General features: G+C 46.4%; 1 protein-coding gene across 3 annotated transcripts in view; it reads right to left on the reverse strand.

The window, feature by feature from the left end:
• scfd1 (sec1 family domain containing 1) overlaps nucleotides 1-24,449 on the reverse strand; it is a 355,173-nt gene that overhangs the window by 184,633 nt on the left and 146,091 nt on the right. For all 3 annotated transcript variants that reach the window (XM_038781482.1, XM_038781472.1, XM_038781490.1), the window contains 2 exons: nucleotides 16,246-16,319; nucleotides 15,218-15,299 (listed from right to left, as the gene is read on the reverse strand). In XM_038781482.1, coding sequence (XP_038637410.1) covers nucleotides 15,218-15,299; nucleotides 16,246-16,319 — 156 coding nt within the window. The remainder of the gene's footprint in view (nucleotides 1-15,217; nucleotides 15,300-16,245; nucleotides 16,320-24,449) is intronic.

A 24,449-nucleotide genomic window follows, 5' to 3' on the forward strand; every position in this document is an offset into this window, starting at 1 on the left:
TAGCACACCATAGGCCTTCTTCACAGCTCTATCCACTTGAGTGGCAACTTTCAAAGATCTATGAACAGAGACCCCAAGATCTCTCTGCTCCTCTACATTGCCTAGAACCCTATCGTTAACCCTGTATTCTGCATTCATATTTGTCCTTACAAAATGGACAACCTCACACTTCTCAGGGTTAAACTCCACCTGCCACTTCTCAGCCCAGCTCTGCATCCTATCTATGTCTCTTTGCAGCCGACAACAGCCCTCTTCACCATCCACAACTCCACCAATCTTCGTATCATCTGCAAATTTACTGACCCACCCTTCAACTCCCTCATCCAAGTCGTTAATGAAAATCACAAACAGCAGAGGACCGAGAACTGATCCCTGCGGTACGCCACTGGTAACTGGGCTCCAGGCTGAATATTTGCAATCCACCACCACTCTCTGGCTTCTATCGGTTAGCCAGTTCGTTATCCAACTGGCCAAATTTCCCACTATCCCATGCCTCCTTACTTTCTGCATAAGCCTACCATGGGGAACCTTATCAAATGCCTTACTAAAATCCATGTACACTACATCCACTGCTTTACCTTCATCCACATGCTTGGTCACCTCCTCAAAGAAGTCAAGATCTACCCCTCACAAATCCGTGCTGACTATCTCTAATCAAACAGTGACTTTCCAGATGCTCAGAAATCCTATTCCTCAGTACCCTTTCCATTACTTTGCCTACCACTGAAGTAAGACTAACTGGCCTGTAATTCCCAGCGTTATCCCTGTTCCTTTTTTGAACAGGGGCACGACATTCGCCACTCTCCAATCCCCTGGTACCACCCCTGTTGACAGCGAGGACGAGAAGATCATTGCCAACGGCTCTGCAATTTCATTTCTTGCTTCCCATAGAATCCTTGGATATATCCCGTCAGGCCCGGGGGACTTGTCTCAAGTTTTTCAAAACGGCCAACACATCTTCCTTCCTAACAAGTATCTCCTCGAGCTTACTAGTCTGTTTCACACTGTCCTCTCCAACAATATGGCCCCTCTCGTTTGTAAATACTGAAGAAAAGTACTTGTTCAGACTCAATACACAATATCCCGCTACTGTCCTTGATCGGACCTACCCTGGCTCTAGTCATTCTCATATTTCTCACATATGTGTAAAAGGCCTTGGGGTTTTCCTTAATCCTACCCGCCAAAGATTTTTCATGCCCTCTCTTAGCTCTCCTAATCCCTTTCTTCAGTTCCCTCCTGGCTATCTTGTATCCCTCCAGCACCCTGTCTGAACCTTGTTTCCTCAGCCTTACATAAGTCTCCTTCTTCCTCTCAACAAGACATTCAACCTCTCTTGTCAACCATGGTTCCCTCACTCGACCATCTCTTCCCTGCCTGACAGGGACATACATATCAAAGCCACGCAGAACCTGTTCCTTGAACAAGTTCCACATTTCACTTGTGTCCTTCCCTGACAGCCTATGTTCCCAACTTATGCACTTCAATTCTTGTCTGACAGCATTGTATTTACCCTTCCCCCAATTGTAAACCTTGCCCTGTTGCACGCACCTATCCCTCTCCATTACTAAAGTGAAAGTCACAGAATTGTGGTCACTACCTCCAAAATGCTCCCCCAGTAACAAATCTATCACCTGCCCTGGTCCATTACCAAGTACCAAATCCAATATGGCCTCCCCTCTGGTCGGACAATCTACATATTGTGTTAGAAAAGCTTCCTGGACACTGCACAAACACCACCCCATCCAAACTATTTGACCTAAAGAGTTTCCACTCAATGTTTGGGAAGTTGAAGTCACCCATGACTACTACCCTGTGACTTCTGCACCTTTCCAAAATCTGTTTCCCAATCTGTTCCTCCACATCTCTGCTGCTATTGGGGGGCCTATAGAAAACTCCAAACAAGGTGACTGCTCCGTTCCTATTTCTGACTTCAACCCATACTACCTCAGTAGGCAGATCCTCCTCGAACTGCCTTTCTGCAGCTGTTATACTATCTCTAATTAACAATGCCAACCCCCACCCACCTATTTTACCATCCTCCCTAATCTTGTTGAAACATCTATAACCAGGGACCTCCAACAACCATTTCTACCCTTCTTCTATCCAAGTTTCCGTGATGGCCACCACATCGTAGTCCCAAGTACCGATCCATGCCTTAAGTTCACCCACCTTATTCCTGATGCTTCTTGCGTTGAAGTATACACACTTCAACCCATCTCCTTGCCTGCAAGTACTCTCCTTTGTCAGTGTTACCTTCCCCACTGCGTCACTACACGCTTTGGCGTCCTGAATATCGGCTTCCTTAGTTGCTGGACTACAAATCCGGTTCCCATTCCCCTGCCAAATTAGTTTAAACCCTCCCGAAGAGTACCAGAAAACCTCCCTCCCAGAATATTGGTGCCCCACTGGCAATGAGAGGGAGGTGGTGTTCGAGGGTTTAGCGGTCTTAAAAGTGGATAAATCTCCAGGCTCAGATGAGATGACTCCTCGGCTGCTGTATGAGGCACGGGAGATTTCAGGGGCTCTGACGCTAACTTTCAAATTCTCTCTGGCCACCGGAGAGGCATCAGTGGACAGCTAATATGATACCATTATTCAAGATGGGAAGTAGGGAAGAAACAGGTAATTACAGGTCAGTGATTCTAACATCAGTGATAGTGAAATTATTGGAAAGAGTTGTGAGGGATTGACTTCCGGTGGCGGCGATGTCTGAGTGAGCAGCACATTCGGCGGGCTCTCACTCCAGCCGGCGTTTAGGGCTGATTCATAGAACATAGAACATAGAACATAGAACAGTACAGCACAGAACAGGCCCTTCGGCCCTCGATGTTGTGCCGAACAATGATCACCCTACTTTAAACCCACGTAACCCGTATACCCGTAACCCGTAACCCAACAATCCCCCCATTAACCTTACACTACGGGCAATTTAGCATGGCCAATCCACCTAACCCGCACATCTTTGGACTGTGGGAGGAAACCGGAGCACCCGGAGGAAACCCACGCACACACGGGGAGGACGTGCAGACTCCACACAGACAGTGACCCAGCCGGGAATCGAACCTGGGACCCTGGAGCTGTAAAGCATTGATGCTAACCACCATGCTACCGTGAGGCCCCCGATAGCGGGACCAAGGAGCTGAAGGAAGGCAGCAGTGAAAGTGCGGAGGTGCGGGCTGCGGCACATGGAACAGCGGGAGACCAGGAGGCAGAAGAAGAGAGAAAAAGGGACAGATACAAGGAGCTGAAGAAACTTACCTGGAACCTAAGATGGCAGATACACGGTCCCTGGACTCAGCAATCCAGCAGGCGCTGGATAACATGCTCCAGGTAATGAAATCCAGTTTTGAAGCGCTGAAGCGGGACAGCTTGGACCCAATCCAGAAAGCGGTGGATCAGCTGAACCAGAGGCTGGATGCGCAAGATTTTAAAGTTAAGAAGCTGGGAGAGGCGGTGGAGGAGCAGGCGGATGCGCAGACGGTTGCGGCGCTAGAAGTTGACGGGCTGAAGGAGCGGCAGAGAAGACTGCTAGACAGAGTGGAGGAGCTGGAGAATAGAGCCCGCAAGAACAACCTAAGGATGGTCGGCCTCCCGGAGGGGGCTGAGGGCCGCAGCGTTTGTAGCAGACCTATTGATGCAGCTGATGAGGGCCGAAGCCTTTCCGCGACCGCCGGAGCTGGAGGGAGCATACAGAGTGCAGGCGAGGCAAGATGTATGCAAAATTACTTGCAGGTGAACGATACGGGGGTGGTCTCAGCGGCGACCCTGTGGGAGGTGCTAAAGGCAGTAGTCTCGGTGTCCATGTACATAGATCCCTGCAAGTTGCCACCCAGGTTGATAGGATTGTGAAGAAGGCCTATGGTGTGTTGGCCTTTATTGGTAGAGGGATTGAGTTCCGGAGCCATGAGGTCATGTTGCAGCTGTACAAAACTCTGGTACAGCCGCATTTGGAGTATTGCGTACAGTTCTGGTCGCCTCATTATAGGAAGGATGTGGAAGCTTTGGAACAGGTGCAGAGGAGATTTACCAGGATGTTGCCTGGTATGGAGGGAAAATCTTATGAGGAAAGGCTGATGGACTTGAGGTTGTTTTCATTAGAGAGAAGAAGGTTAAGAGGTGACTTAATAGAGCCATACAAAATGATCAGAGGGTTAGATAGGGTGGACAGTGAGAGCCTTCTCCCGCGGATGGAGGTGGCTAGCATGAGGGGACATAGCCTTAAATTGAGGGGTAATAGATATAGGACAGAGGTCAGAGGTAGGTTTTTTTACACAAAGAGGTGAGGCCGTGGAATGGCCTACCTGCAACAGTAGTGCACTCGCCAACATTGAGGGCATTTAAAAGTTTATTGGATAAGCATATGGATGATAATGGCATAGTGTAGGTTAGATGGCCTTTAGTTTTTGACTTCCCATGTCGGTGCAACATCGTGGGCCGAAGGGCCTGTACTGCGCTGTATCGTTCTATGTTCTATAGTGCGGAGGGAGTTGATTTCAATTGGGGCCCACAGAGCCAAGGCAGACAGGGCAGAGATGGATACATTGGTCAGGGAAATGGGTCGGATAGATGAAGAGCACGCGGAGTCCCCGGGGGAGGTTTTACTCAGGGAGAGGCAGAGACTACAGGCGGAACTGGAGGCACTATCCACGAGTAGGGCCGTGGAACAGCTTAGGAAGGTGAGGGCCGTGGTGTACGAGCATGGGGAAAAGGCTAGCAGACTGTTAGCTCAGCAACTCAGGAATAGGAAGGCGGCCAGGGAAATAAGTAGAGTGATGGACGGGGAGGGGTGCAAAGTGGAGGACCTGGCAGGATTGAATAAGGTATTCCGGGACTTCTATCGCAAGCTGTATACTTCGGAGCCGCCGGAAGAGATGAAAAGGTTTCTGGACGGGTTAACATTCCCAACAGTAGGTGGGGGGGCGAGTGGATGAGCTGGGGACCCCGATTAGAGTGGAGGAGGTATTGGGGGGCCTAAAGGCCATGCAGTCGGGGAAGTCCCCGGGGCCGTATGGATACCCAGTAGAGTTCTATAGGAAGTTTTCTGAGCTGGTGGGCCCGGTCTTGGCGAGGGTTTTCAACGAGGCAAGGGACAGAGGGACCCTGCCGCCGACAATGTCGCAAGCCACTAGATCACTGATATTGAAGCGGGGTAAAGACCCGGAGGCATGCGGGTCCTACAGGCCAATCTCCCTGATTAATGTTGACGCCAAGGTCCTGGCGGTTAGAATGGAGGACTGCGTACCAGAGGTGATTGGGGAGGACCAAACTGGGTTCGTGAAAGGTAGGCAGCTGGCGGCCAACCTGAGACGATTACTTAATGTGATAATGATGCCCCCGGCGGGCAGGGAGGTGGAGGTAGTGGTGGCGATGGACGTCGAGAAGGCCTTTGACCGGATGGAGTGGGACTATCTATGGGAGGTGCTCGGACGGTTTGGGTTCGGGGAGGGACTGGTGAATAGGATCAAATTATTATATCAGGCCCCAAAGGCCAGCGTCAGGACTAACAGAGAAGTGTTGGAGTACTTTAGGCTGTACCGAGGGACCAGACAGGGCTGCCCGCTCTCCCCGCTGCTGTTTGCGATGGCCATAGAGCCACTGGCGATTGCGCTGAGAGCCGCAGAGGGATGGAAGGGGATAGTGAGGGGCGGGGTAGAACATAGGGTCTCTCTTTACGCAGACGACCTGCTCCTGTACGCGTCGGACCCAATGGCCGGGATGGGAAGTATACTGGGAATGTTGAGGAAGTTCGGCCAGTTTTCAGGATACAAATTAAATACGGCCAAGAGTGAAATGTTTGTGGTACAGGCAAGGGGCCAGGAGAACAGATTGAGAGGGCTACCGTTTAGGTTAGTTGAGGAAAATTTCCGGTATTTGGGAATCCAGGTGGCGCGAGACTGGGGCAGGCTGCACAAGTTAAATGTGGCCAGGGTGGTGGAGCAAATGAAGGGAGAGTTTCGGAGATGGGATGCACTCCCGCTGTCGCTGGCAGGGAGGGTGCAGACTGTAAAGATGACAATCCTCCCTAGATTTCTGTTTGTTTTTCTGTGCCTCCCGATCTTTGTCCCACAGTCCTTCTTCAAAAGAGTTAACAGAATGATCATGAGCTTTGTCTGGGCGGAAAATCCCCGCGGGTGAAGAAGGCGATGCTTAGGGGAACCGCAGCGAGGGAGGGCTAGCTTTGCCGAGTCTGATTAATTAAGACTGGGCGGCCAACATCGCTATGATAAGGAAGTGGATGGTGGGTACGGGGTCTATCTGGGAGCAGGTGGAGGCGGCTTCATGCAGGGGCTCCAGCCTGGTAGCCCTGGTCATGGCTCCTCTACCGCTGCCGCCAGCCAGGTACTCCACCAGCCCGGTAGTGGTGGCGACCCTGCGGATATGGGGCCAGAGGAGGAGGCATGTAGGGGAGATGGGGGCGTCGGTTTGGGCGCCAATCTGCGACAACCATCGGTTTGCCCCCGGGAGTATGGATGGGGGTTTCGAGCATGGCGGCGGGCGGGGGTGGGCAATATATTCCTGGAAGGGAGCTTTGCGAGTTTGAGGAGCTTGGAGGAGAAATTTGGGATGGTAAGGGGAAATTATTTTAGGTACCTACAGTTGCGGGACTTTGTTCGTAGACAGGTCCCATCTTTCCCACGCCTCCCGCCAATGGGGATCCAAGACAGAATAGTCTCTAAGGGGAAGAAAGGGGGGGTAGAGTCTCTGATATTTATAAGGTGCTCATGAGGGTCGAAGGGTCCCAGACGGAGGAACTGAAACTGAAATGGGAGGAGGATGAGCTAGGCGGGGAAATGGGGGACGGGCTGTGGGCAGAGGCCCCGAGTAGGGTAAATTCAACCGCAACATGTGCCAGGCTCAGGCTGATTCAATTTAAGCTTGTTCACGGGCCCACATGACGGTGGCTCGGATGAGCAAATTCTTTGGGATAGAGGACAAATGTGCTAGGTGCTCGGGAGGACCAGCGAACCACGTTCAGATGTTTTGGGCATGCCCTAAGGTTAGGGGGTACTGGGAGGGATTTGCGGGCGTCATGTCCCGGGTGCTAAAAACAAGGTTGGCGATGGGTCCAGGGGTGGCAATTTGTGGGGTTTCTGAAGACCCGGGAGTCCAGGGGGAGAAAGAGGCCGATGTTTTGGCCTTTGCTTCCCTGATAGCCCGGAGACGAATACTATTGGCGTGGAGGGACTCAAAACCCCCGAACATAGAACATAGAACATAGAACGATACAGCGCAGTACAGGCCCTTCGGCCCTCGATGTTGCACCGACATGGAAAAAATCTAAAGGCCATCTAACCTACACTATGCCCTTATCATCCATATGCTTATCCAATAAATTTTTAAATGCCCTCAATGTTGGCATGTTCACTACTGTTGCAGGTAGGGCATTCCACGGCCTCACCACTCTTTGCGTAAAAAACCCACCTCTGACCTCTGTCCTATATCTATTACCCCTCAATTTAAGGCTATGTCCCCTCGTGCTAGCCACCTCCATCCGCGGGAGAAGGCTCTCGCTGTCCACCCTATCTAACCCTCTGATCATTTTGTATGCCTCTATTAAGTCACCTCTTAACCTTCTTCTCTCTAACGAAAACAACCTCAAGTCCATCAGCCTTTCCTCATAAGATTTTCCCTCCATACCAGGCAACATCCTGGTAAATCTCCTCTGCACCCGTTCCAAAGCTTCCACGTCCTTCCTATAATGAGGCGACCAGAACTGTACGCAATACTCCAAATGCGGCCGTACTAGAGTTTTGTACAACTGCAACATGACCTCATGGCTCCGGAACTCAATCCCTCTACCAATAAAGGCCAACACACCATAGGCCTTCTTCACAACCCTATCAACCTGGGTGGCAACTTTCAGGGATCTATGTACATGGACACCGAGATCCCTCTGCTCATCCACACTACCAAGAATTTTACCATTAGCCAAATATTCCGCATTTCTGTTATTCTTTCCAAAGTGAATCACCTCACACTTCTCCACATTAAACTCCATTTGCCACCTCTCAGCCCAGCTCTGCAGCTTATCTATGTCCCTCTGTAACCTGCAACATCCTTCCGCACTGTCTACAACTCCACCGACTTTAGTGTCGTCTGCAAATTTACTCACCCATCCTTCTGCGCCCTCCTCTAGGTCATTTATAAAAATGACAAACAGCAACGGCCCCAGAACAGATCCTTGTGGTACGCCACTCGTAACTGAACTCCATTCTGAACATTTCCAATCAACTACCACTCTCTGTCTTCTTTCAACTAGCCAATTTCTGATCCACATCTCTAAATCACCCTCAATCCCCAGCCTCCGTATTTTCTGCAATAGACGACCGTGGGGAACCTTATCAAACGCTTTACTGAAATCCATATACACCACATCAACTGCTCTACCCTCGTCTACCTGTTCAGTCACCTTCTCAAAGAACTCGATAAGGTTTGTGAGGCATGACCTACCCTTCACAAAACCATGCTGACTGTCCCTAATCATATTATTCCTATCCAGATGATTATAAATCGTATCTTTTATAATCCTCTCCAAGACTTTACCCACCACAGACGTTAGGCTCACCGGCCTATAGTTACCGGGGTTATCTCTACTCCCCTTCTTGAACAAAGGGACCACATTTGCTATCCTCCAGTCCTCTGGCACTATTCCTGTAGCCAATGATGACCTAAAAATCAAAGCCAAAGGCTCAGCAATCTCTTCCCTTGCTTCCCAGAGAATCCTAGGATAAATCCCATCCGGCCCCGGGGACTTATCTATTTTCACCTTGTCCAGAATTGCCAACACTTCTTCCCTACGCACCTCAATGCCATCTATTCTAATAGCCTGGGTCTCAGCATTCTCCTCCACAATATTATCTTTTTCTTGAGTGAATACTGACGAAAAGTATTCATTTAGTATCTCGCTTATCTCCTCAGCCTCCACACACAACTTCCCACCACTGTCCTTGACTGGCCCTACTCTTACCCTAGTCATTCTTTTATTCCTGACATACCTATAGAAAGCTTTTGGGTTTTCCTTGATCCTACCTGCCAAAGACTTCTCATGTCCCCTCCTTGCTCGTCTCAGCTCTCTCTTTAGATCCTTCCTCGCGTCCTTGTAAATATCAAGCGCCCCAACTGAAACTTCACGCCTCATCTTCACATAGGCCTCCTTCTTCCTCTTAACAAGAGATTCCACTTCTTTGGTAAACCACGGTTCCCTCGCTCGACCCCTTCCTCCCTGCCTGACTGGTACGTACTTATCAAGAACATGCAATAGCTGTTCCTTGAACAAGCTCCACATATCCAGTGTGCCCAACCCTTGCAGCATACTTCTCCAATCAACACATCCTAAGTCATGTCTAATGGCATCATAATTGCCCTTCCCCCAGCTATAACTCTTGCCCTGCGGGGTATACTTATCCCTTTCCATCACTAACGTAAAGGTCACCGAATTGTGGTCACTGTTTCCAAAGTGCTCACCTACCTCCAGATCTAACACCTGGCCTGGTTCATTACCCAAAACCAAATCCAATGTGGCCTCGCCTCTTGTTGGCCTGTCAACATATTGTGTCAGGAAACCCTCCTGCACACATTGTACAAAGAATGACCCATCTAATGTACTCGAACTATATCTTTTCCAGTCAATATTTGGAAAGTTAAAGTCTCCCATAACAACAACCCTGTTACTTTCGCTCTTTTCCAGAATCATCTTCGCCATTCTTTCCTCTACATCCCTAGAACTATTAGGTGGCCTATAGAAAACTCCCAACAGGGTGACCTCTCCTTTCCTGTTTCTAACCTCAGCCCATACTACCTCGGAAGAAGAGTCCCCATCTAGCATCCTTTCCGCCACCGTAATACTGTCCTTGACTAGCAGCGCCACACCTCCCCCTCTTTTGCCCCCTTCTCTGAGCTTACTAAAACACCTAAACCCCGGAACCTGCAACAACCATTCCTGTCCCTGCTCTATCCATGTCTCTGAAATGGCCACAACATCGAAGTCCCAGGTACCAACCCATGCTGCCAGTTCCCCTACCTTATTTCGTATACTCCTGGCATTGAAGTAGACACACTTCAAACCACCTACCTGAACACTGGCACCCTCCTGCGAAGTCAAATCTGTGCTCCTGACCTCTATACTCTCAATCTCCCGTACCCTAAAACTCCAATCCAGGTTCCCATGCCCCTGCTGAATTAGTTTAAACCCCCCCAAAGAGCACTAACAAATCTCCCCCCCAGGATATTGGTGCCCCTCAGGTTCAGATGTAGACCATCCTGTCTATAGAGGTCCCACCTTCCCCAGAAAGAGCCCCAGTTATCCAGAAATCTGAATCCCTCCCGCCTGCACCATCCCTGTAGCCACGAAGACTGAGTTGTGGCTTGCGGACATGTCGAGTTTCCTGGGTATGGAAAAAATTAAGTTCGCCTTGAGGGGATCTGTACAGGGGTTCGCCCGGAGGTGGGAACCATTTATTGACTTCTTTGTGGGAGAGTGAGTGTCAGCAGAGGGGGGGGGTTAGAGTAGAGTAGAGTAGGAGGGATAAAATGGCGGGTAGTACCAGTGGGAGAGGAGCGGGCTTGTGCAGTATGTTACGATTGAAGTATTGAATGTACGTGGATGTTTGCACATTTTTGCCTTTTTTTCTTTCTTTCTGTTGATGTCTGTAACTGTTTACAAAGCCAAAAACTACCTCAATAAAATTGTTTATTAAAAAAAAAAGAATTGTGAGGGATAGAATTAATCCCACTTGGCGAGGCAAGGTGCGGTACCAGTGGGTAGCACTGTTGCTTCACAGCTCCAGGGTCCCAGGTTTGATTCCCGCTTGTGTCACTGTCTATGTGGAGTCTGCACGTTCTCCCTGTGTTTGCGTGGGTTTCCTCTGGATGCTCCGGTTTCCTCCCACAAGTCCCAAAAGATGTGCTGTTAGGTGAATTGGATATTCTGAATTCTTCCTCTGTGTACCCAAACAGGTGCAAGAATATGGCTTTTCACATTAACTTCATTGCACTATTAATGTAAGTCTACTTGTGACAATAAATATTACTATTATTAATCAGCATGCCTTTGTCAAGGGGAGACCATGTTCAACAAATTTGTTTGAATTTTTTGAGTAGGTGAGGGCATTGAGGTCGATGTAATCTACATGGACTTCAGTAAGGCTTTTGATAAGGTCCAATAGCAATTTGGCAAATTGGATCCAAAATTGGCTTTGCGGTCGGAGGCAGAGGGTGACAGTCAAGAATTGTTTTTGGGACTAGAACCCTGTGTCTAGTGGTGTGCCACAGGGTTCGGTGCTGGGCCCCTTGCTTATTGTAGCTTACATTAATAAACTAAAAATGAATGTGGGGTGGTAGGATCAGTAAGTTCGCAGATGACAGAGAATTGGTGGTGCAATATAGCGAGGCGGAAAGCAGGACGATATAGATGAGTTGGTCAGATGGGCAGTACAGTGGCAAACAGAATTTAAACCTGAAAAGTGTGAGGTGATGTGAGTGGATGAACAAGGCAAGGGGATACACAATGAACAGTAGGATCCTAGAAATTACAGAGGACCAGAGAGACCTTGGGAATGCATGTCCAAAGATCCCTGAAGACAACACGACAGGTAGATAAGGTTGTTGAAATGGCATATGGGATTTATTGTCTGATGTGGAGATGCCAGCATTGGACTGGGGTGAGCACAGTAAAAAGTCTTACAACATCAGGTTAAAGTCCAACAGGTTTGTTGCGAATCACTAGCTTTCGGAGCACAGCTCCTTCCTCAGGTGCCTATTGACTGAGGCATAGAATACAAGAGCAGAGAGGCTTTGCCAGAGCTATACAAAACATTTGTTAGGCCACAGCTAGAGTACTGTGTGCAGTTGCAGTCACCACACTTTAGGAATGATATGACATCAATAGAAAGAGTTCAGAGAAGATTCACTCGGATGTTGCCTGGTATGGAGGACATTAGATATGAGGAGAGGTTGGATAAATTCAGTTTGTTCTCACAGCAACGACAGAGGTCGAGGGGCGACCTGATAGAAATCTACAAGATTATGAGGGGCATGGACAGAGTGGACAGTCAGAAGCTTTTTCCCAGGGTGGAAGAGTTAATTATCAGGGAGCATAGATTTAAGGTTCGAGGGGCAATGTTTAGAGGAAATGCGCAAGGGAAGTTTTTTTTACAGAGGGTAGCGGGTGTCTGGAACCTGCTGCCGGAGGAGGTGGTGGAAAAAGGTACGATAGTGATGTTTAAGAGTCATCTTGACAAATACGGGAATAGAATAGGAATAGAGGGATACGGACCCCGGAATTGTAGAAGGTTTAGGTTAGATGGGCAGCATGATAGGCTCAGGCTTGGTGGGCCGAATGTCCTGTTCGTGTGCTGTACTTTCTTTGTTTTTTGTCAGTCCTGCCATCCCAGGAATCAGTCTCATAATCCTTTGCTGCATTCCCTCTATAGCATGAACATCCACCTCAGTGAAGGAGACTAAAACTGCACATAACATTCCAGTTGTGGTCTCACCAAGGCCCTGTATAATTGCAGCAAGTCATCTTTACTCCTGTACTCAAATCCTCTTACAAAACCATGTCTCGGTGCCCATTCCCCCCTCTCAATATTTGGCCATTCAGCCTTTCCGTTTTTTTTACCAAAGTGGATAACCTCACTTTTATCCACATTATCTGCCATACATTTGTCCATTCATATGGAAACCGGAGCACCCAGAGAAAACCCACAGACACGGGAGAACATGTAAACTCCACACACAACACTCACATAAGAAAAGCAAATCCTTCTAATGTTGCAGCTGAGAAAGGATGTAAAGCGCGTGACATGCATTGCATGGGAGTAAAATGACAGAAAAAGTGCGCGTTAATACAGCCATCTTGCGTCCTTTCGGATTGTTCAGTAAGTGCTGTCCAATCACGGCAGCATCCTGTTGGTGGAGAATACCACGTGTTACTACTGCAATGTAGCAGCATGAAATGCCAGCTTCACCTGTTGCTCAAATCTTTCCTTCCAGGTAGTCTGAGGTACAGAGAAGACACTTTTCAGGACTGTAAGTGGCGGACTTAAAGCTCATACATGAGCTTGCACGATAAGCACGATAAACAGCAAGCAATGATCTGATCAGGTTAACCATTATCCTGCCGAATAACTTTGATATGCCCTCGACCAACATCAAGCTTGTACAGTGAGAAAATGCCTTGGGTCCTATTTACAAGGCTGAAATAAAGCCAATTGTATAATGTGTGAATCTCAATGCATATATTGACTAGTGAAGATAGGCATGAAGGACAGTAGTGGAGAACCCATTTCTCAACTAATACATCGAGGAAAGGGGGTTTGTTAGATTTTAATTGCTCCACCCACCACTGGCAGTGTGCCTTCAGCTACCAAGACACTAAGCTCTGGAATTTCCCACTTAAACTCTCTGCTTATCGACCACTCTTTCCTAATTTGGGGCATCTATTCAATATTATCTTAAGTGTCAAAATCTGTTTGATAACACTCTTGTTAAGTGCCTTATGATGTTTCACTACTTTAAGGTGCTATAGAAATACCAAGTTATTTTTATTCACTGCTTAGAATGCCTTCAGAAAATGGGAGGTGGGTAGGTTTTTTAAAAATTTATTTTTATATAAATTTAGCGTACCCAATTCATTTTTTCCAATTAAGGGACAATTTAGTGTGGCTAATCCACCTACCCTGCACATCTTTGGGTTGTGGGGATGAAACCCACGCAAACACGGGGAGAATGTGCAAACTCCACACGGACAGTGACCCAGAGCCGGGATCAAACCTGGGACCTCAGCGCCGTGAGGCAACAGGGCTAACCCACTGCGCCACCGTGCTGCCCAGGTTTGTTTTTATTACAGTGCAACTGGAAGAAATCTCCAGATTCCCAAAAATATTTTCAAATCCTATAAGTCAAATTAACTGTCAAGATCCCAATAGCATGATATATTTCTTGTTTCCTTTTGACACAAAGATTGGTAAATGATCCAAGACAATGAAGCACAAATTGTCCCCAAAGGTTGCAGATGCATTAATCATTTGCAGGAATTACCCAGAATTTCCACTGGAAAGTTAAAGTACTTGCTCATGTCATCTGGTGAGATTTCCAGATTCTTAGCTTAGACTTTAGAGTGACACATGGAATTGACAAATCCCATTTAGTCGGAATAAAGGGAAGAAAATGATGTGCGTTTTTATCAGTAGATAATAGCTGCAGCCATGAAGGTTAAAATGGCTTAGACTGAAGACAATGTGGGCTGCTCAGTAGACAAGAAGAGGGAAAATAAGCGAAACATCTATTAAGCTGCATCAATCATTCAGGAATTATACATCGTCATGAAGTAGAATCAAAACAATTGTGCCCAAGATGATCAAATTTGGCTCTGTAAGCACAAAATGAAAACAGAATTTCCTTTGTATCAGCAGGATTCAGAGAACATGGAAAACAGATGTCAGTTATTACAAAAGTAGCAATAACAAATAACAATGAATATTTCATTCATCTATCAATTCTATTATTTTTTTCTGGAGTGAAGATGAGGATGTGAGCATTGGAAATGGAGCATTTCTTACTTTAAGTAATCCAATGTCAGTTCCAGCGTGAATTAGATGAATTCCCTGTATTCAGGACCAACACAATGCCTTAATCGGAATTTATTGCACCAATGGGATAACCCGATTTGGCCATCTAGCCTCGAGGTGAGATTGCCAATCAATTTTGAATTATGAGTCATTTTACCAAATAGATTTATACAAAGATAAAACAAAATCAAATTAGGATGTCCGAGCTTATTTTACATGCAGCTTTGATGGTCATGGGAGATGGAAGACTTCCATTTCAGTAGTCTAAACTGGATTCAAAAACTGGAAATCAGTTGAAAAGATAATGTTCTCAGCCACCCTGGTTAATTTGCTACAAAGCTGTGGTCACAGTTGTCCTTGGACTGGAAAACAATATACTTTTTGAGTTTGAGACTTTTACACACTATAGGATACCACATAACCATTAAAAGGATTTAAATATTTGTTCAGGTTTTACAGTAGAATAGTTATGGAAAATCTACTCTTTGACCCATTCAAACAGAGAGGCTCAGAGATGTTGACCATTCTGGTTATACAAACTGCTGACTGCTGGAACATTTCAAACAAAAATTAGAAATAGAGTTATCCTACGTAAAATTATTTGATGGTGAAATCACCATGAAATGAAGCAGCAATAAATATTATACCTTAATGTGCTCCAAAACAGCTGTTGCCAAATTTGTATGAAGATCAATAAGTCTCTTTTTCTGTAGCAGTTCAGGTAGAGAGCTTTAAGGGAGATGGGTATGAAATTAGCAGAGTATATTTCACTTTCTAAAAAAAGACACCTTCATTTAAAAATCAAAATCAAGCACCATAGCAATTGTATGATAGTCAACTTCAAACTCTTCTTTATGAAATTTTTATATAATACAACGCATTTTTATACAATTTTAATACAACGCATGACGGAAAGGAAGCAAGATCCCATTTACATTGGTTAAACAAAATGCACTAGTTCTTATTAAAATGATACAAACAAAACAAAAAACAGAAGGAGACGGACTATAGCTGACCAGACTGATTCCTGGGATAGTGGGACTGATGTATGAGGAGAGATCGAGTTGGTTAGGATTATATTCACTGGATTTTAGAAGAATGAGGGGGGTTCTGGTTATGTAGTTACCTGGTTATCACGTATCTTTGAGACTTTTAATGCTGGGGTGAGCTACTGGTAGTGGTCAGAGCAACAGACGCAAAGAATTAAGAGTGTGATACAAGAAACACATTAAGATGAATTGACCAAACTGAGATTTTTGACGTTATATAACATTGGTGCTAATATGCGTGGTAAGTCTTGTATTCACACTTGGTTTATTACGCCTGTGACTGGCATATATGACAATTGTGATTTACAAACAGTGGATTATGTATCCCACACTAATGTGTTACGGATCCATGATTGGGAGTAGGTTGATTTGATCTTAGTTTCAGACTAGTTCGGCACAACATCGTGGGTCGAACAGTTCGATATATACGTTGATGAGATTATTTATTTATTTCACAATAAAGTGTATGTTCTTGCTTAATTTTAGAAGATTTTATATATAGAGAGTGAAAGTAACTTTTTGGAAATAAATAATGTCCACACTAATTAGAGAAATGCTGGTCGACAAATACAAACTCTGAAAAATACAGACGAGTGGATGCAATATCTTTTCACATGAATACACACCTGACTGCTGATGTAAGTTTGGCAGTGTTATCAGAGAGCATGCTAATAGCACCGTCGTCCTCTCCCTCCAGTCCCTGTGAAACATGAATCATTGACATGGTCAGCGTGACCTTCAGAAGCCGACTTCTGGTACCAATTTCAATCCATTAAACAGAAAATGCCTTACACAGTCTCCAATGAACTTCCAATTATGTGATTAGGTAGATAATTGTTTTATTTGAAAATCAACATGGTGACAGATGCTGAATTGAGACGGCAATAAAAATAGAACAAGCAAGTAATCATGAAAATGAAAACGTATAAACGAATAAAAGGTTTGCAAAATTATGAACATTTTAGTATACCAATAATTGCAGAATAAAAATGAAAGGTCTGAAGTGCATTTGTTTCAATGCGAGAAGTATTACAGGTAAGGCGGATGAACCTAGAGTTTGGAATAGTACTTAGAACTCTTATTTTGTTGCCATTTCAGAGACCTGGTTGAGGGAGGGAAAGGAAGGTCAGGATTAACAGCTAAACGTTCCAGGATTTAGATGTTTCAGGCCGGATAGGGTGGGATGTAAAAGGGGTAGGGGAGTTGCACTACTGGTTAAGGATAATATCTCAGCTGTATTGTTGGGGTACACCTCAGAGGGCTCATGAAGCGAGGCAATTGGGTAAAGCTCAGGAATAGGAGGGTGCAGTCACAATGTTGGGGGTTTACTACAGGCATCCCCACAGCCAGTGGGAGATAGAGGAGCAGATATGTAGACAGATTTTGGAAAAGAGTAAAAACAACAGGGTTGTTGTGATGGGAGACTTCAACTTCCCCAATATTGACTGGGACTCACTTAGTGCTAGGGGCTTGGACGGGGCAGAGATTGTAAGGAGCATCCAGGAGGGCTTCTTAAAACAAAATGTAGACAGTCCAACTAGGGAAGGGGCTGCACTGGACCTGGTATTGGGGAATGAGCCCGACCAGGTGGTAGAAGTTGAGTAGGGGAGCATTTCGGGAACAGACCACAATTCAGTAAGTCTTAAGGTACTGTTAGATAACGATAACAGTAGACCTCGGGAGAAGGTGCTAAATTGGGCGAAGGCTAATTATTAACAGCATTAGGCAGGAGCTGAAGAATCTAGATTGGGGCGGATTTTTGAGGGTGAATCAACATCTGGCATGTGGGAGGCTTTCAAACGTCAGTTAATAGCAATTCAGGATCAGCATGTTCCTGAGTAACTTGGAAGTGGTGAGCTAGAAAATTGAAAGTTGCCCAGAAGAGTTCACTACTACAGGAATCTGTGCAGAGGCTCACCTCGGAACTGTTCATATCGACAATTATGAAAGAAGTTAATATCCAGAGTGAAGACCTGGAGAACTTGACGAACATTTTCAAATGTCCTGACAACAATTGAGAATTGTTCTTAATATGTAGAAACATTGTGGCTAGACCACTTTGGAGTTACTCAACTGTGAAAGAAGATGAATGGAACAATGCTGACAGCTGGGGCGTGTGGAAGCTGCCAATCAGAGCCTAGTAAAATCAACATCAAATGTAAATGAACAAATGCCGAGGCCCACAATGTTGTGCCGAACTAGTCTTAAACTAAGATCAAATCAACCTACCCCCAATCATTCTAGTGCACGCCATATGCCTATCCAATAACCTCTTGAAATTTCCTAAAGTGTCCGACTCCACTACAATAGCTGGGAGTGTGTTCCACGCCCCAACCACTCTCTGAGTAAAGAACCTACCTCTGACATCCCTCCTATATCTTCCATCATGAACTTTATAGTTGTGCCCCCTTGTAACAGCGACATCCACCCGAGGAAAAAGTCGCTGAACGTCCACTCTATCTATCCCTCTCATCATCTTATACACCTCAATTAAGTCACCTCTCATCCTCCTTCGCTCCAATGAGAAACGCCCTAGCTCCTCAACCTTTCCTCATAAGACCCACCCACCAATTCAGGCGGCATCCTGGTAAATCATCCTTTGCACCCTTTCCAATGCTTCCACATCCTCCCTATAATGAGGTGACCAGAACTGCATACAATACTCCAAATGTGGTCGAACTAAGGTCTTGTACAGTTGCAGCATAACCTCACGGCTCTTCAACTCAATCCCCTTGATAATAAATGCTAACACACTATAGGCTTTCTTCACGGCTCTATCCACTTGGATGGCAACTTTCAGAGATCTATGGACATGAACTAGATCTCTCTGCTCCTCCACATTCTTCAGAACCCTGCTGTTAACCCTGTAATTTGCATTCAAATTTGTCCGACCAAAATGAATCACCTCACACTTATCAGGGTTAAACTCCATCTGCCACTTTTCAGCCCAGCTCTTCATCCTATCAATGTCTCTTTGCAGCCTACAACAGCTTTCCACATTATCCCCTACTCCACAAACTTAGTGTCATCAGCAACTTTACTACCCCAACCTTCAACTCCATCATCCAGGTCATTGATAAAAATCACAAATAGCTGAGGACCTAGCACTGATCCCTGTGGTACACCGCTGGTTTACCATCAACCACCACCCTCTGTCTTCCATGTGACAGCCAGTTACTGATCCAATCGGCCAAATTTCCCTTTATGCCACACCTCCTTACTTTCTGCATGAGCCGACCATGGAGCACCTTATCAAACGCCTTACTAAAATCCATGTCTACGACATCATCTGCTCTACCTTCATCTATGTACTTAGTTACCTCCTCAAAGAATACAATCAAACTGCTGAGGCAAGACTTACCCCTCAAAAATGTGTGCTGACTATCCTGGATTAAGCTGTATCTTTCCAAATGATCATAAATCCTATCCCTCAGGACACTTTCCAATAATTTACCGATGACCGAAGTGACACTAATCGGCCTATAATTCCCAGGGTTATACCTATTCCCTTTCTTGAACAAGGGGACAACATTCGCCTCTCTCCAGTCTTCTGGCACTATTCCTGTGGACAGCGAGGACATAAAGATCAAAGCCAAAGGCTCTGCAATCTCATCCCTCACCTCCCAAAGAATCCTAAGATATATCCCATCAGGCCCAGAGGACTTATCTATCCTCAGGCTTCTCCAGATTTCTAACACATCTTCCTTCCGAATATCTACCTCCTCCAGCCTACCAGACTGTATCGCACTATCCTCCTCAACAACAAGAACCCTCTCTTTGTGAACACTGAAGAAAAGTATTCATTTACGGCCTCTCCTATATCTTGAGACTCCATGCACACGTTCCCACTACTGTCCTTGACCGGCCCTAACTTCACCTTGGTCATTGTTTTATTCCTCACATAAGGCTTTTAGCCTTGCGGTTTTCCTTGATCCTACCCACCAAGGACTTCTCATGCTCCCTCCTAGCTCTCCTAAGCCCTCTCTTGAGCTAATTCCTAGCTATCTTGTACCCCTCAAGTGCCCTAACTGAACCTTGTTTTCTCATCCTTACATAAGCCCCCTTCTTCCTCTTGACAAGACATTCAACCTCTTTTGTAAACCATGGTTCCCTCACTCTACCATTTCCTCCCTGCCTGACAGGGACATACACATCAAGGACAAAGTATTTGCTCCTTGAACAAGCTCCACATCTCAATTGTGCCCATCCCTGACAGTTCCTGTTTCCATCTTCCGCTCCCCAATTCTTGCCTAATCGCATCGTAATTACCCTTCCCCCAGTTATGAACCTTGCCCTGCCGTATGTTCCTATCCCTCTTCGTTGCTTTAGTGAAAGTCACCAAATTGTGGTCACTAACTCCAAAGTGCTCTCCCACAACCAAATCTGACACTTGGCAGGTTCATTACCCAGTACCAAACCAATGTGGCCCCGCCTCTTGTCGGTCTATCCACATAGTGTATGAGGAAACCCTCCAGAACACACTGGATAAAATCAGCCCCATCCAAAGTATTCGAATTATAGTGGTTCCAATCAATATTTGGAAAGTTAAAGTCACCCATGACAACTACCCTGTGACTACCCCACCTATCCCAAATTTGCATTGCAATCTTTTCCTCCACATCTCTGTTACTGTTTGGGGCCCTATAGAAAACTCCTAACAAAGTGACCGCTCCTTTCCTATTTCTAACTTCAGCCCACACTACCTCGGTAGACAGATCCTCCTCAAACTGCCTTTTTGCAGCAATTGTACTATCCTTGATTAACAATGCTACTCTTTTACCACCTTCCCTCATCTTCTGAAACATGTAAACCCCGGACCTCCAACAACCATTCCTGTCCCTGTTCTATCCACGTCTCCGTAATGGCCACAACATCGTAGACCCGGTTACTAATCCATGCTTCAAGCTCACCAACCTTATTCCTGATGCTCCTCGCATTGAAGTAGACACACTTCAAACGACCTTCATGCCTGCAGGTCCACTCTTGTGACCTTGGTAACTTCCTCAGTACTGCACTACCCTGAGCTTCGGAACTTCAGCAACGCTATCTCCTGGACTACAAATCAGTTTTCCATCCCCCTGCCAAATTAGTTTAAACCCCCCCCCCCCCCCCCCTCCCCCCGAAGAGCTGTAAGAAATTTCCCTCCCAGGATATTGGTGTCCCTCTGGTTCAGGTGTAACCCATCCTGTTTGTACAGGTCCCACCTTCCCAGAATGCGCCCCAATTATCGAAGTAACTGAAACCCTCCATCCTACACCATCCCCGAAGCCACTTGTTAAACTGCACTCTCTCCCTGTTCCTCACCTCGCTCGCACATGGCACTGGCAACAAATCTGTCTGTATTGGCTCTCAGATTCCACCCTAGCTCCCTGAATTCCTGTTTTACATCCCCGTCCCTTTTCCTACCTATGTCATTGATACCAATGTGTACCATACTTGTGGCTGCTCCCCCTCCCCCTTAAGGATCCCGAGTATCCTTAAGGATCCTTGTTTATCTTTAGATAAAAGCCCAACTTTTACGTTGTAAAAAGAAGGTAAGAGGGGATGGAGGCTAGGGCAGTTGCATGTTCCTCCTGCATGATGTGGATGGTCAGGGATACACCACTGGTGTCCCCGCTGACTATACCTGTGGGAAGTGCACCCAACTCCAGCTCCTCAGAGACCGTGTTAGGGAACTGGAGCTGGAGCTGGATGAACTTTCGATCATCCGAGCAGCAGAGGGGGTTATCGAGAAGAGTTACAGGGAGGTAGCCACACCCAAGGTACAGGGCAAGAGTAGATGAGTTACATTCAGGGGAAAGATAACGGACAAGCAGACAGTGCAGTGATCCCTCGTGGCCGTTCCCCTTCAAAACAAGTATACTGTTTTGAATGCTGTAGGGGGGATGGCCTACCAGGGGAAGGCCCTAGCGGCCAGGTGTCTGGCACTGAGTCTGGCTCTGGGGCTCAGAAGGGAAGGGGGGAGAATAGAAAAGCAATAGTAATAGGAGATTCAATGGTTAGGGGAATAGATAGGAGATTCTGTGGTCGCGAGCGAGACTCCCGGAAGGTATGTTGCCTCCCGGGTGCCAGGGCCAGGGATGTCTCGGATCGTGTCTTCAGGATCCTGAAGCGGGAGGGTGAGCAGCCAGAAGTCGTGGTGCACATTGGTACCAATGACGTAGGTAGGAAAAGGGGTGTGGAGGTAATAAACAAGTTTAGGGAGTTAGGCTGGAAGTTAAAGGCCAGGACAGACAGAGTTGTCATCTCTGGTTTGTTGCCGGTTGCCACAACTCCACCGACTTTAGTGTCATCTGCAAATTTACTCACCCATCCTTCTACGCCCTCTTCCAGGTCATTTATAAAAATGACAAACAGCAGTGGCCCCAAAACAGATCCTTGTGGTACACCATTAGTAACTGAACACCAGGCTGAACATTTCCCATCAGCCACCACCCTTTGTCTTCTTCCAGCTCGCCAATTTCTGATCCAAACTGCTAAATCACCCTGAATCCCATGCCTCTGTATTTTCTGCAATAGCCTACCATGGGGAACCTTATCAAACGCATTACTGAAATCCATATACACCACATCAACTGCTTTACCCTCGTCCACCTGTTTGGTCACCTTCTCAAAGAACTCAATAAGGTTTGTGAGGCACAACCTACCCTTCAAAAATCCGTGTTGACTATCGCTTATCAAATTATTCCTTCCCCGATGATTATAAATTCTATCTCTTATAAACCTTTCCAAGATTTTGCCCACAACAGAAGTAAGGCTCACTAGTCTATAGTTACCGGGGTTGTCTCTACTCCCCTTCTTGAACAAGGGGACAACATTTGCTATCCTCGTAGAAATAGAAACATAGATTGTTTCTATTTTAATGTCAGTAATATCTTTTATCTATATTACCTGTAATAAATACAGCTACCAGATACACTTCTTCCTTCCTAATTATGTGATAACCTGCAATATTTAACTGTTTGTTCTTTATATAGCCACATTTCAGTTATCCCTACTCACTTATTCTTTCAAATTATGGCCTCCAGTTTCCGTTTTGATTTGGATGCTCTGCACATTGCTGTACAGGCAACTTAAATTTTTGTGAGAAGCTCTTATCGAGGGGAGAGCGTACGATGTGAGTGCAGAAGCGGCTGAGTTTTCACAAGCTGGGTCTCCGCTCATCTTTTTATCCTGGTGCACATTCCATATTTGCTTTTTTTGGGTTAGATGGTTTGCGCTGTGTTCCTGGAAAATCCCGAATGGTGTTATACAAGGAAGAGCCAAAATAAACCATTAAAATTCTTGTTTGTTCGTGGCAGTCGGAGTATCTGGTGTGGAACCTAGCTCGCAGAGTCTGCTGAGTGGACTCTCGTTTCGGCAGTCTTGTGTGTATCCCAATGATGGCCCCCATTGAAAATGTTGTCTTGATTGAGGACCTCAGCTCTGTGGTGAAAATCATTAGATGCCACTTTTAAGAATTGTGGGGTACCTGTAGTGGAGCGGTAGAGGCGCATGAGAGACTTCTTGCACTTGAAAGGGCAGTTTTCCGAGTGTGGGCCTGCCTTTGTGTAGTCGAGACCAGGCTGAACAGTGTGTTGTTTAACCTGATGGACTTGGGAGAGATCCCGATTGAGTTTGAAAAGTTGTGGCCATGCCTTGGTAATCCTAATTTGGAGGTGGCTGCATTAGATATGATTCGGCGGAGCCCAACGTATCTGGTGTTCAAAGCCAGGGGGCCGTTGAACCTACCGATCACTGGTCTATCATCGTACTCTCAATGCTTGTCTAGAGGAGTTGGAGGTAGTCAAACGAAGCAAGTCATTCCCCTCGGCCGGGAGCCTAGGCTGTGGGCCACCCGGGCATCAGAGAGAGAACATGGTGGAAGTGATGGTGCCTCATGCTTTGATCATTGGAATCCCAGAGAGATCCTAAAAAGTGCTCATTGGTCCTGTCTTCTTCTGTCGTATCCTTTTCATTCTCGTGCAACATGGATGATGCAATTGACTGCCACATTTGGAGTATTGCGTACAGTTCTGGTCGCTTCATTATAGGAAGGACGTGGAAGCTTTGGAACGGGTGCAGAGGAGATTTACCAGGTATGCCTGGTATGGAGGGAAAATCTTATGAGGAAAGGCTGATGGACTTGAGGTTGTTTTCATTAGAGAGAAGAAGGTTAAGAGGTGACCTAATAGAGGCATACAAAATGATCAGAGGGTTAGATAGGGTGGACAGCGAGAGCCTTCTCCCGCGGATGGAGGTGGCTAGCACGAGGGGACATAGCCTTAAATTGAGGGGTAATAGATATAGGACAGAGGTCAGAGGTGGGTTTTTTACGCAAAGAACATAGAACATAGAACAGTACAGCACAGAACAGGCCCTTCGGCCCTCGCTGTTGTGCCGAGCAAATGATCACCCTACTTAAACCCACGTAACCCGTTTTACCCGTAACCCAACAATCCCCCAATTAACCTTACACTACGGGCAATTTAGTATGGCCAATCCACCTAACCCGCACATCTTTGGACTGTGGGAGGAAACCGGAGCACCCGGAGGAAACCCACGCACACACGGGGAGGACGTGCAGACTCCACACAGACAGTGACCCATGCGGGAATCGAACCTGGGACCCTGGAGCTGTGAAGCATTGATGCTAACCACCATGCTACCGTGAGGCCCCAAAAGAGTGGTGAGGCCGTGGAATGCCCTACCTGCAACAGTAGTGAACTCACCAACATTGAGGGCATTTAAAAGTTTATTGGATAAGCATATGGATGATAAGGGCATAGTGTAGGTTAGATGGCCTTTAGTTTTTTTTCCATGTCGGTGCAACATCGAGGGCCGAAGGGCC

Source organism: Scyliorhinus canicula, chromosome 2 (assembly GCF_902713615.1).
Source record: "Scyliorhinus canicula chromosome 2, sScyCan1.1, whole genome shotgun sequence".
NCBI lineage: Eukaryota > Metazoa > Chordata > Chondrichthyes > Carcharhiniformes > Scyliorhinidae > Scyliorhinus > Scyliorhinus canicula.